Source organism: Antechinus flavipes, chromosome 6 (assembly GCF_016432865.1).
Source record: "Antechinus flavipes isolate AdamAnt ecotype Samford, QLD, Australia chromosome 6, AdamAnt_v2, whole genome shotgun sequence".
Classification (NCBI taxonomy): domain Eukaryota; kingdom Metazoa; phylum Chordata; class Mammalia; order Dasyuromorphia; family Dasyuridae; genus Antechinus; species Antechinus flavipes.
Window position 1 is genome coordinate 193,682,679 of NC_067403.1, and position 13,909 is coordinate 193,696,587.

Below are 13,909 nucleotides of genomic sequence, written 5' to 3' on the forward strand. Positions count from 1 at the left end.
TTATATAACTTACACACAAAATATAAATTTAAAGGGGATAAGGATGAAATACTATTTTCTTCTGCAGTCAATCAAGAGCTACTAGTTTCTGAAGTGACAAAATAACAAGATCAATCATTTTGGCAGCTGTGCAGAAGATGAATAAGAATGGAGAGGTTTGAAATAGGAAAACCAAATAGAAAGTTATCCTAACAATCCTGGTAAGAATAAGGGCCTAAACCATGGTGGTGATCATGTCAATAAAGAAGGGGAGCAAGATGTGGGAGATGTATTTAGTAGCTGACTGAATATGTGAGTGACAGTTAAGGATCTGAGGATAACAAGATTGTCAACTTGGCTGACTTCTGAAAGCATGGTGGTACTTTCAACAGTAAGTAGAATTCAGAAAAGCAATGGATTTAGAGAGAAAAAAAATTATAAAGATCTTCCAATACATCCCTAACAGAGCCAGCCAAGGGGCACAGAGACACCAGGGAGTATTTGCTTTCAGGATGTCTGGAGAACTTGTAACAGATATGATGTGAAAAGGAAGATAATTTTTTTTTGGTAGGATTTATTTATTTATGTTTTTGTTATAGTTTTTTATTTACAAGAGATATGCATGGGTAATTTTTCAGTACTGACACTTGCAAAACCTTCTGTTCCAACTTTTCCCCTCCTTCCCCCCACCCCCTCCCCTAGATGGTAGACCAATACATGTTAAATATGTTAAAGTATATGTTAAATACAATATATGTATACATATCCATACAGTTATTTTGCTGCACAAGAAGAATTGAATTATTAGAAATAAGGTAAAAAATAACCTGAGAAGGAAATAAAAAAGTGCAAGCAGACAAAAACAGAGGGAATGGAAATGTTATGTTGTAGTTCATATTCATTTCCATACTTCTTTTGCTGGGTGTAGCTGGTTCTCTTCATTTTTGAACAAATGGAACTGATTTGGTTCATCTCATTGTTGAAGAGAGTCATGTCCATCAGAATTGATCATCATATAATATTGTTGTTGAAGTGTATAATGATCTCCTGCTTCTGCTCATTTCACTTAGCATCAGTTCGTGGAAGTCTCTCCAGGACTCTCTGAAATCATCCTGTTGGTCATTTCTTACAGAACAATAACATTCCATTAATTCATATACCATAATTTATTCAGCCATTCTCTGACTGATGGGCATCCATTCAATTTCCAGTTCCTAGCCACTACAAAAATGGCCGCCAGAAATATTTTTACACATGTGGGTCCCTTTCCCCCCATAAGATCTTTCTAGGATATAAGCCCAGCAGAAATACTGCTGGATCAAATGGTAAGCACAGTTTGATAACTTTTTGAGCATAGTTCCAAATTGTTCTCCAGAATGGTTGGATCTGCTCACAATTCCACCAACAATTGTATTAGTGTCCCAGTTTTCCCCCATCCCCTCCAACATTCATCATTATCTTTTCCTGTCATGAAGAAGGTAATTTTCCTGAAAGCACCTGAATAACCAATGAAATGAGTGAATGAGGGTCAAAGGAAGCCAGAGTCAATGGAAGGATGATGATTTTCACAATAGTAGGAGGAGGCAGAGTAGAATAATGTTGGGGGTACCAGATGAAGAAGAAGAAAGAGTTATTGAAGATTATGGCTAAAATAGGACCCATCTTCCCACCCTCCTCCATTTTGGAAACTACACATCACTCTGTCAAACATAACGTACTTTGCAAACTTTAAAGTGTTATATAAATGTTATTGTTATGAGAATGATTTGATGGATGAAGAAACTGAGGTTCAGGATGGTAGTGAACTAAATGAAGTTCATCTAAGTCCTAAGCAGCAAAGCCAGATTTTGAACCCAGGTGCTCCATCCTGCAAATCTAGGATTCCTTCCACTACATGTTTATTTCAATACTTAACAAATATTTTTAAACAATATGAGTACTGCCTCCATCAATAAAATGAAAATTCTATTCGCCTCCCAAAAAATACTAAACACAGCTTACCAAAATCATCTTTCTAAAGTACAGATCTGATTGATCAAGTCACTACTGGGCTCAAAAGACCTTTGCTCACCCCATAATGCCTCTAGGGCAAAATACCAATCCCTTTGTCTGGCCTTTAAGTCCCTTAACAATCTCACTCTAGCCTATCTTTCTATCCTCATCTGTATCTCAAATTATGTTCCATCTGTAGCATAGCAAGGCACTATCTACAAAGCTGAAATTCAAAAATTAAAACTAAATCCTACTTCAAGGAATTTGTAACCTAAATATTTCCATTATTTCACTTATCTAACACTCTCCTTTTCAGCCACATTGTCCTACTAGTTATTTCCTAAATTCAGAATGCTATTTCTTGCCCCTAACCATGGGCACTCCCTCTCATAATCTTTATCTATACCTACATCAAGGTGAATCTTAAAAGAAGCGGGTGGGAGTACACACACATCCCAAGCCTCTTTCAGATTTTCCTTGGAAAAGATATGCTGAAGTGATTTGCCATCTTTCCCTAATTCATTTTTCAGGTGAAAAAACAGAGGCAAACAGGGTAAAGTGACTTTCCCAGGGTATATAAGTAATAATTATCTGTTAATCCTCATAGCTTTCTGAAATTAAGAGTCCACATACCTAGGGGTACAGCTTTATGCCAGCTGTATTCCCCCTCCCCCCCACCTCTCCCACCCCCAACCATGTAAATTTCCATAAAGCAAGGAAAGTTTTGGTCTAATCTTTCTGATGAAGCCTCACCCCATAGGTCTAGTTTACACTGCTTAAATGTTTGCAGAATTAAGGATAATGATAAGGATTAAAAAGATTCTAGTTTGCCATTCTAAAATTTCATCATTTATTTGGTTTCCTTTAATTTGGCATATTTCTGCATGGCAAAATCTTACTTTTAAACCTGTGCACTCTAACATCATTTTGTACATGGCATCACACTAACTATATCAAGGTCAAAAGAATCCTCCTGGGAGAGCCTCCATAGGGAAACTAGAAAAAATGCAAAAAAAAAGTTATTCTAACCATCCATATCAGAAAAACAAAAGTAGATAGAAAACATCTATTACTCAGTCTAAAGCATGAAGCCAGATTGACAACCCATCAACATGCAGAACTTGAAACACCAATTATGACAAAAAATGACTGAGCCCACAATTGAACATGAGGAGATTGGCCAAGTTCACATCTGAGATACTATCAAGTATTCCAAATTGCTTACAACTACAAATATCTTTCCCTTTAACATCAATAATGATAACTCATGTCTATAAATCATGATATGCCAAAACCTTTGAAGAATCAAATTCTAAGTAATCCTAACAGCAATGGAAAAATTTATGGTGGGGATAATAATATATTACTAGCAATGACTTCAATACGAAAAGTAATTTTTAAAACTTGGAGATTCTACCTCACATAAATAAGATTAGCAAGAATGACACAAAGTTATTGAAATCATTGATGGAGTTATGGAAGAACAGGAACACTATGTATTGTTGATGGAACTATGAATTGAGCCCTCCTTCACTTCAATTCAAAATATCACTAAAAACACATACCAATGTATATATGTATTCTCTAATCTAGCAATGCCACTATTAGGCATATACCCTAAATAGGACAAAGATTGAAGGAAAAAATTCCTATGAACAAATAATTATTGCAGCACTTTTCCTTGGAGCAAAAAACTGGAAAAACACAAATGAAGGGAATGATTTATCACATCATGGTACATGAGTATAATAGGAAAACACAGTGGTATGAGAAAAAACAAATAAGACAGATTCAGAGAAACTTGGTAAGAGTTCTAGAATCTGGTACAGGGTGAAATGAGTAAAACCAAAACCTATTTATATGATTATTACAATAATATTAAGGAAAACAATGAAAGACTTCAGAACTCTGAACCAAGTAAAGATCATGATTTCAGAAAAATGCCACATTTACAAAAAAAGAGGTGATGGACTAGAGGTGAAGAATGAGTCAATTTTAGACATGGTCAATGTGTTGATGTGTTTTACTTGACTAGTCTGTTGTTGTTACATGTGAGGGCTTTTATTTGGGGAAGAAGTTGCAAGTTACTCCCAAAAAATATAACAAAAGGTTTATGGACAATTAATTATTGTTAGGCTGGCTTCTCTAAACTTGACTAGCTTCATCTTCTGAAGGCAGAAGTCTAGGTGAAAAAAGATGCAAAAATAGAAAAGAGGATCAATATAACATTTTTAAATATACAGAAGAAAACAAAACTCTTTAGGATCCAAGCTGGGTAATTTATTACTATTTTGTTAAAGTTAATAAATACTATTTTTCACAGTATACTGACCATAATGAAAATTCCACTTCATAAGCAAATCTCTTGGGTTTTTTTTTTCCATATTGAAATGTTTTGTATCTATGGAAAAATAATCTTAAATAGTTTTTTTAAGGTAACAGGACAAAAAGTTGGGCCAATTATATGACAAAATGGAGAGACCAAAAATGATAATTACACTGCTCCCTTGGTATCTTTAGACACTAAGAACCAAAGTCAAGTTCTCAGTATATTGGGCAGATTCTATTAAGGAGGATTTATGTGAATACACAAAAATTTACAATATGAAAAAGCATGAAAATAATTCTGCAGAATTATTTTTCAGCAAATTATTTTCTTATTAATTACAATGATATTACTACAAAGTTAAAAGACTATATTTAAGCCAATATTCACTGACATCATCTTTATCCTTACTGATAAAAACAGCCAAAATTTCACATCAAGTCTTTAGTTTTCATTGTGGACTATACATTTATTTCGATTAAATTAGTCTTCAAGAATAGAGTAGCAAATAGGCAAACAGTCTATAAAAGAATGACATTAATGAAGTTCAGCCTTATTTATTTTTTTCTTCTATGTGTTGCCTTCCCATGTTAGAAGGTGAACTCATTGGGAACAGAGACTGTCACTTTTCTATCTGCTTCCTCAGGTGCTTGATAGACTGAACACTTAAAATACTTTTTCATTCATTCAAATTGACATGGAGTTTGCATCTCAGAATTATCATATGTGCCACGTTTAAACAAGTTACAAATAAGATAGGGAAGATGAATTCAAGACTACCTTATTAATCTTGTAACAATTTAACTACTGATATCCAGAAGTATTTTTCTTTTCCAAGGGGGGGGGAGGGGGAGAGTAATGGACTTTAGACAATTTTTCTAAATATTATCACTACTATTCTCTCCTTTATTCAAAATTAAAATTCCTGGACTACGAATTAGTTCAAATGTCATTTTTATCATTATGTACAACTTATTCAAATTCTTACAGATCCACACGGAAAGAGAGAAGTTGGAACTCCCCATCACCATCATCTTATTGACCTGACCAGACACTATGGCATTTACTAATGAAGCCGAAATGTTCAGGTCTAAGAGTCACTGCTAGGTTTCTCTTTGCACTACATCCCTCTTCCCCTACTGAGCATCCTTCGCCCCACCTCCCACCACCACTAGGACCCACCGCATGAGTTTCTAAATGCTTGAACAACTAACTCCACATGACCCTTTTTCACTGACCCCAACTTCTACATTTCATACAAACTCTGAAAAGTGACAAGGACTCCGGCCTTAAGTAGAAGAGCTGGCTGACGGGGGATGGGAAGTGTGGACACTTTTAAGTCTTCTAGGAAATTAACGGGAAGAGAAACAGGTCCATTTCGAAGACGTCGGTTCCGGGATCCGAGGGCGTGAGGATTTCTCCTCCCACAAGACAAGGGGAGCCCCAGCCCAAAAAGAGAATAAAGTAAGGGAGCCCTTGCTTCCCCCTTAATTGAAGGCGAGGGAAGGGGGTAGAATGAGGGGACTTCCTATTCCCTTGCTCAAGGTTCACATAAGGGGTCTCTATAAAGTCCCCAAAGCCAGGGCAGAGAGTGACCCAGTGAAGGATCCCCTTGTTCAGTCGGGGCCAGGACGGCGGGTCCCCCTGATGCCCCTTCAGATTGGTAATATGTTGGGACGAGGACTTTCTCCCCGTTTTCCCTCTTTTGGGGTTCCAGAGTTCTCCCCGAGCCCAGACAACAGGTGCTCAGGCCGCCCTCCCCTCAGCGGGGGGAGGGGAACGCAGGATGGGAAACCCCTAACCCGTCCCACTTCCTCGAGGGTCAAAGGGCGGCCCCAAAGGGGTCCCGGGAGGGGCTGGGGCGCCGCGCTGTCCCCGCCCGGCCGGCGCTAGCCACTCACGGTCGGTGAGCCGGCTCCTCCACCCCGGACGGCCCGGGTTGCGGCGGCGGCGGCGGCGGCGGCGGCTGCTGGGGCTGCTGCTGCGACGGCTGCTGGGGAGGCTGCGCCTGGGGTGGCTGTGGAGGCTGCGCCGGCGGCGGCGGGGGCTGCTGTTGCTGTTGGAAGGACTTAAGGGACTCGAATGCCTTCATCAGCTTCTCCAGGGTGGCCATGGTGGCCGGTCAGCGGGAGGCCTCGCAGCTCCCAGCGCCAGCCCCGGGCCCGACGTGGCTCCTGCGCTCTCCCCGCTGACCCTCAGCCTCTCCCGCCTTTCCCTGGACCAGGTCAGCAGCGGGGAAATGAATGGAACACTTGGCAAAGACCCGGGACGGCGCGGAGCGTCGCCGCCATCTTGGAACTGTCCCGGCAGCCCCCGCGACGGGAAGCGGCCCTCGGCGCGGGGTTGAGCCGGGAGGAGGCACTGACACTGACGAGAGGGGGCGCCGGGGAGAGTGACAGCGAAGCTGAAACTGCGGCCACCAATCAGAGAGGAGAGCCAGGTCTAGGCCCCGCCCACCCCCTCCGGGACGGAGCCTTACTGTAGCGCTGGCCGCTGCCAATGTAGGTTGAACTTCGATCTCCTACGTCAAGACAGGTTAAGAGGTACCCGGGTGAAGAGGGACTCTTTTTGTCTATTTTGTCTATTCCTCAGCCCCTGGAAGAGACTAAGCCAAATCTGTCTTCAAGTCTCCCTTCTCTCCCGAGAGCTCGAGGCCACCTAATAATCCCCTGAGGCATCTAGGGCTGGTGCCGGAGTTCCCAGGGCACACATCCGTGGAAACTGAGGCTCAACAAGTTGCATTGGCACAAAACCAGGCTTGGAACCCGGGTCTACTCCTGCGGGATGCAGTTCTTTAGCCGGAGTCTTCCTGCCCAAAAAGCTCTCCTGCGTTTGGAAGCAGCCCAATTCAGCGCAACAATTAAGGCTTGCCTTTGCGCCAGCCCTTGGGTGTGTAACTGAGATGGGCACGAGCACCCGTGTCACGTGGGACAGGAGAGTAGGCATTGTACCACAGTATCTGGGTTTGCTGCCTTCACTACCCTGCAGCTAGCTTGTTTCTATTTAGATTGTAAACTCATTGAGGGCAGAGACTCGTTTCCTCTTGGATCCTCGAGCGTAGCCTGCCTTGAAAGAGGTGATCAATTATTGATTGGCTAATTGATGTATTTTGGGGGGGAGGAGCGTGTAAAAGAGTTAAAAGCTGCCGTATTAGGACTCCTTGTAGAAGCAAATGCTCTCCATCACCACTCCCTATCTCTTTATTCTGTTGCCTTCTTAATGTGGCAGAGCCATTGTTGAAATATACGCAGGAAATGATAGGAGGGATTTATGTGTTTATCGCAACCTCAGAGAGATACGGCTTGTGACCAGTTCCAGTGATCTTGTGATAGAGATATGCACCCAGATCTCTTTGTGGGAACTGAGTGCAAATCCCAACATAGCATTTTCACTTTTTTTGTTACTGTTTGCTTGCATTTTTGTTTTCCTTCTCATTTTTTTTCCTTTTTGATCTGATTTTTTTTTCCAACATGATATTTGTGGAAATATGTATAGAAGAATTGGTTTATATTGGATTGCTTGCCATCTAGGATGTGTGGGGAAGAGAGAGAAAAAAATTGGAACAGAGTTTTGCAAGGGCGAATGTTGAAAATTATCCATGTATATGTTTTGAAAATAAAAAGCTTTAATTAAAAAAAAAAAAAAAAAAAAAGGATATGGCCTGTGAGCATAGATGGTGTGAGGAAGCAACTAACACCTTCCCTCTGAGAGTGGAGTAAAGTCAAAGAAAACCATTCACCTGGATGGAGGTGAGCCCCGGGGAAAGGGAGCCATCTGTCTAGAAGGAGCATGACGGAAATAAACCCTAAGCAGCCCTTTTAGCTACTTTGAAGCAGAGCTCTGAGTCCATGAAAGGTTGGCAGGAAGAATTTGATTGATATCTGACTGTCACAATAATAACAATGACAAGAGTGGTCATCTCAGGAGCAAACCGGCCCCTCCTTCCTCAAATATTTACTTGCTATGTGCCCATGGCCAAGTCACTCAAACCTGATGAATTTCAGTTTCAGAACATATCTGTTGTACCGAGTCCCAAAATCAATCTATCTATTCCTTAGATAAGATGACATTATAAAGAGCACTTTTCAAAGTTTAAGATTATACAAATGTAATTTATCACAGGGATGATAACTTGGGGCAGAGCTTCAGTGGAAGGAAAAAAAGAGGTAGCAGTAGCAGAGAAGGGTCTTCCACAATGGTAAAGGGAAGTAGAACTTCAGCAATGACAGCTGTGGATGCCCAGATTGAGGGACACAATACAGATTAGACAACTTTCTCATATCTTGGAATAGGGTTCTTGACCCCCTTTGGAGCCTAATGAAGCTGTGGACCCCTTTTTGGAATTATATTTTTAAATGCATAAAATAAAAGACATAACATTACAAAGGAAATAAATTGTTCTGAATTCCAGATTAAGAACACCACCCTTGTCTTAGATTTCAATTACATTGAGCCTTCCAATGACATTTTAATCTGGTCTGAGTTGCACTTAGGAGTTGGCCCAGTATTTGACTATCTTATTAGAGTCAACTAGAAGGGCTGTATATTGACTTAGTTTTAAAATATAATATTGTCAGTTTTATTGTATTTTCTTTTTTGTTGTTATTTCCTAACTCATTTGGATCAGTTTCCCCTATACTCATACATGGGCCTTGTATTTGACACCTTGATCTTAATGACGAATTCCCTAGGGAGAATGTTTTTCTTTCCCCTATTGACCCTTCATAAGTTCAAGAAAGAGCCTTCTCATTTGTTTGTAGAGGACTTACCTACCTGGTTTTGCCTGACATTTGTTATACAAGTGTGTTTCAATTCCCTGCTTTACTATTTGATTTGGGCTTCCTTCCTATAGGGATTAGAGCTGAATTTCTGCCTCACAATCACCCAGGAAATGAGGCTGTGGATTTCAGAGTCCAGTTGGGAGTCCCCCAGTCTAGAAAAAAAAGCACTGTGTTTAGATTCCCAGGACCTTTGTTTTAGACATCTGACATTGATACTTTACTGACTCAGAGATGTCATAACATCTCTGAGTTTCATTTTCTTCAATTGTAAAATGGAGATACTAATCCTTTTACTTGCTATCCAACAGGACTGGGTGAGGAAAATAGCTTTTCTACTTTAAATGCTTTATAAACTCCTAAAGCACTGCATAAATATAATTTATTATTTGTTGATTATTATTATCTTTATAGTTATTTGTCCTTAGAGTCCTTATCACAGCACAAAGGGAATCCTAGATCCTCAGAAGCAATGCTTTTGGAACACAACTTCCTGCTACAAATATGAAAAGACTTAAAAAGCACAGGATCAGTAATGGAAACGGTGTCTCTTATGACTAGAGGTTTAGCCATGTGAAGATTAATTTTTTTCCCCACTACAGCCTCTCATAAAAAGAGTAGTGAAATTTCTATCTAAATCAGTGAAAAGATAAAATAATGTGTCCCTGAAGTATTCGTTTTCTCCCACTACCAAGTTCCAGCCTACTAGGCCTTTATATCTACCCTATAATCTAACACAGGACTCTGCACTTAGATTTAGAATAGGAAAAGAATTAAGAGTTTAGTCTTTCCTTTCACAGACAAGAGAAACAAAAAAGTAAGCACTGAACTATGCACTTCACAAATATATTCTCATTTGGTCCCCACAACAGTCCTGGGAGTTTGGTATTAGCATTATTCCCATTTTACAGATAAAGAAATGGAGGCAAGAGAGTTAAGTAATTTGCTCAGAGTTACACAACTATTATGAGCCTCAGATTGGAGTTGAACATTAAATCTATCTGATTCCAAATCCACTGCTCATCTAGCAGATAATAATAATAGTAACTAACATTTGAATAGTGATTTCTATGTGGGGGGCACTATGAAAAACACTTTCCAATTATTTTCTCATTTGATCCTCACCAAAACCCTGGGAAATAGCTGCTATTATTCTCCCTATTTTGGAGATGAGGAAACTGAGGCAAACAGGGGTAAAGTTACTGGCCCAGGATCATACTACTAAGTATCTGAGACCACATTTGAGCTCAGTTCTTCCATACACCAGGCCCAACTCTCTAACCACTGCATCACATAGGTAGTAATGGAAGAACTAAGATTTGAACCCAGAATTTCTAACTTCAAATTCAGGGCACATTTTTCCTGCAACTCACTGCCTCCCTTCAGTGTGCTTTCCATTATTAATCAGCTAGCATACATAATTAGCTCTTACAAAGACATTTAGTAATATAGATGATAAAAACAGTTGTTATAAAACATGGGCTCGGTGAGCTGGGATGTATTCTCCCATAAATAAATGGGGTCCATGTGAAGGATGGACTCAGACCTAGAGAACAATGATAATGAAGCCCATCTCTAGCTACATGTGACAAAGGTACCTCACAGTTCCTGGGACCAAAGGACCTGGAAGCCCTGTTCTTGGAGTCTGTTCGTTTGCTAGGGATAACTCTCTTGTATCCAGAGATGGCTCTCTATAGTAGGTATTTGATAAATTTTTATTCACTGACTGACTCACTTATTCAATTCTTTATGTAAAAAGAAATAAACATCTGTCTCATTAGTATGTAAATTTGCTTTCACCTTTAATAAATGGGGAAATTATATGAATTCCAAAAATTGTTTTAAAATAAATTTCTTTATGATTCATTATCGGTAAATGTTTGATTTACCCCTTTATACAATTGGTAATTGGGTTTAAGAGAGTCACTAAGCAGCTGATGGGATTAGGAAAGGTTTCATGAAGTCTCCCTTCAGCTGACTCTTGACAGATACTAAAGATTCTGAAAAGTTGAAGGGAGCTAAGAGTCCATTTGCACCTTTCAGGGATAGATATTGCAATGGAGTCGAGGTGAAATATGAAATATCTTATATGAGAAACCTTAAGAAAGTCAATTCTGGGTGTGTATGTTTGTGGGAGAAATCTATAAGATCGTAAAAGTCAAGTAGAATCAGGTTGTAAAGATATTTGGTTTTGAACCTAATAATAGGGAGGAGCCACAAAAGCTTATTGACCAGTGGAAAGGAGGCAGTTAGTTGATGTGGTCAGTGTTATACTTTAGAAAAATAATTTTGGCAATTATGCAGGCAGACCTTCTTAAATCTTTTCCACTTGCAACCGTTTTTTTGCCTAAAAATTTTTTACATGACCCCAGACTCAAGTTTAAGAAACTGGGATATAGAGGAGAGATTGATTTGACAACAGGTTTTATATACACACACATACATACACACGTGTATATGAATGAGTGTATGCATGAATATAAATGAGCAGTGAAAGATATTATCGAGGTTTTGGGTCCAGATGCCTGAAAAGATAGTCCCCACCGACAGAAGAACTTTGCACTTCAGGGCAAACATATACTGGTGAAACATAAAGAAGACTTGGGGAAGAACAGGTATCCTCCAGTACAACCCAAGAAGACCCAAAGAGAGACCCCAAGCCAAGGATTAACACACCTGAAGTGTAAACACTTCCAGGTTAGCTCTTGCTGAGCCAACAGGGTTCCCTGAGACAAACTGGCTTTGGCTGCAGCCTCAGAGGAACCACAGAAACTTTCACCTCCAAGACAGAGTGAGGAATTAGGGGATACTGAAAGAATTTCAATAGATTAGGAACACCAGGCCCAGATGGGCTGCAGAGATGCAATCCTGGGAGCCAGCACATGTGGTGAGTGCAGGAGGGGTGAGGGGAGAAAGGCTGCTGGTGGTGGGGACTTGCAGGAGGGGGGAGCTTTTTGTTTGGGGTTCCAGGTCAAAGGGGAGAGCTGAGGTGAAGCTAGAGGCACCATCCCCCTGCACCCTGAGATTAGAGGTGATTACACTAACACATCTCATTTTTAAAAAATGAACAAGCAATGAAGAAAGAACCCAACCATAGAAACTTACTATGGGAATAGGAAAAACCAGGGTTCATCTTTAGAGGAGGACAGTAAAGTTAAAAAAAAACTTCTTCTGCCTCAAAGAGTAATATGACATGGCTCCCTGCCCAGAGAGAATTTATAGAACTCAAAAAAGAATTTAAAAATCAAATGAGAGATAATGAGGAAAAGCTAAATAAATAAATAAAACCACCCAAAAAACCCAAAAAGATTATGAAAAAAAAAAAAAAGATAACCAACTAGAAAAAGAGATACAGACTTAAAGAAGAAAATAATTCTTTGAAATTTAGAATTGAGGTAGTTCAAGGCAATTCCAATAGACTTGTGATGGAAAGAATCATCTGAATCCAGAGAGAGAACTATGAAAACTGAATATGGATCAAAGCATAGGATTTTCACTTTTTGTTGTCTTTTTCTTGTGTTTTTTCTTTCACTTTTTGATCTATTTTTTCTTGTGCAGTATGACAAATATGGAAATATGTTTAGAAGAATTGAATGTTTAACCTATATTGGATTGCTTGCTGACTTAAGGAAGTGTGAGAAAGGGTGAGGATAAGGGGAGAAAAATTTGGAATACAAGATTTTGCAAAGGTGAATGTTGAAAACTGCATGTATTTAGAAAAATAAGCTATTTTCAAAAACAAAAATAAATAAATGCATTGCCAAAATTTCACTCACTAAAGAAAGAAAGAAAGAGAAAATAGAATTGGGCAAGTAGAAGCCAATGAAGCTATAAAATACCAAGGAAAAAATAATAAAATGTAAAGAATAAAAAAATAGAAAAGAACATGAAACATCTTTAAAAAACAACAACAGATATGGAGAACAAATCAAGAAGAGAAATAAAAGAATAATTGGATTACCTGAAAACTGTGATCAAAATAAAGAACTTTGACACAATAATGCAAGAAATAATCCAAAAAAATTGTCCTGGAGTGATAGAACTTGAGGGGAAAGTAGAAATAGAAAAAATCCATCAATCACCACCTCAAAAAAATCAGTTGTGGAAAACATAGGAATATTATTGCCAAATTTAGAGATCAAAGAGAAAATTTTGCAAGAAACAAGAAAAAAAAACTCAAATAAGCTGGAGCTACAATTACAATTGTACAGTAGTTGGCAGCAGCCACAATAAAAGACTACAGGTCTTGGAATCATATAAACCAGCAATCAAAAGAACTAGGCCTGCAGCCAAAAATATCATATCCACCAAAATTATCCATATTATTGATTGAAAAAAAAGAACATAAACTTATAGATTTCCAAAACTTTCACCCAAACCTGAACTTAATAGGAAATTTAACATATAAGAACCAATATCAAAGATTAATTTCAAGGAACTTAATTAACATGAACAAGTTGTTTATGTTTTTTACATGGAAATGTATACCATATGTTTAAGATTGACATAGTAACTGGGTAGCTCAAAAGAAAGATTGGGGCAGAACTGTCTAAGATTTGACTTTAAAAAGTAAACTGTTTAGGAAAATTATTAAAAATAATAATTGTTATACAAATGAAGTGCAGAGGAAGAATATTCACAGAGGCATTAGAGTAGGGAGAAGAACTAGTTCTGAAAACCTAATCACATCAGGAATGGGTTAAATAGGCACACGCACTATATATAGGTATAGATGTAGATCTATATATACACCATGAAGGATATAGCACCTTCCAAAATATATAAATAAATAAGGGGAAACAGATGGGAGAAGGGAATAGGATAAGGTGGGTGA

The 13,909-nt window shown here is 38.9% G+C and overlaps 1 protein-coding gene across 1 annotated transcript in view; it reads right to left on the reverse strand.

Moving 5' to 3' along the window:
* The window catches only part of HTT (huntingtin), a 214,398-nt gene extending 203,512 nt beyond the window's left edge, over nucleotides 1-10,886 (reverse strand). Inside the window, exon 1 of the mRNA XM_051965781.1 lies at nucleotides 6,199-10,886. Coding sequence (XP_051821741.1) covers nucleotides 6,199-6,410 — 212 coding nt within the window. The 5' untranslated portion in view covers nucleotides 6,411-10,886. The remainder of the gene's footprint in view (nucleotides 1-6,198) is intronic.
* Nucleotides 10,887-13,909: the final 3,023 nt, after the last annotated feature.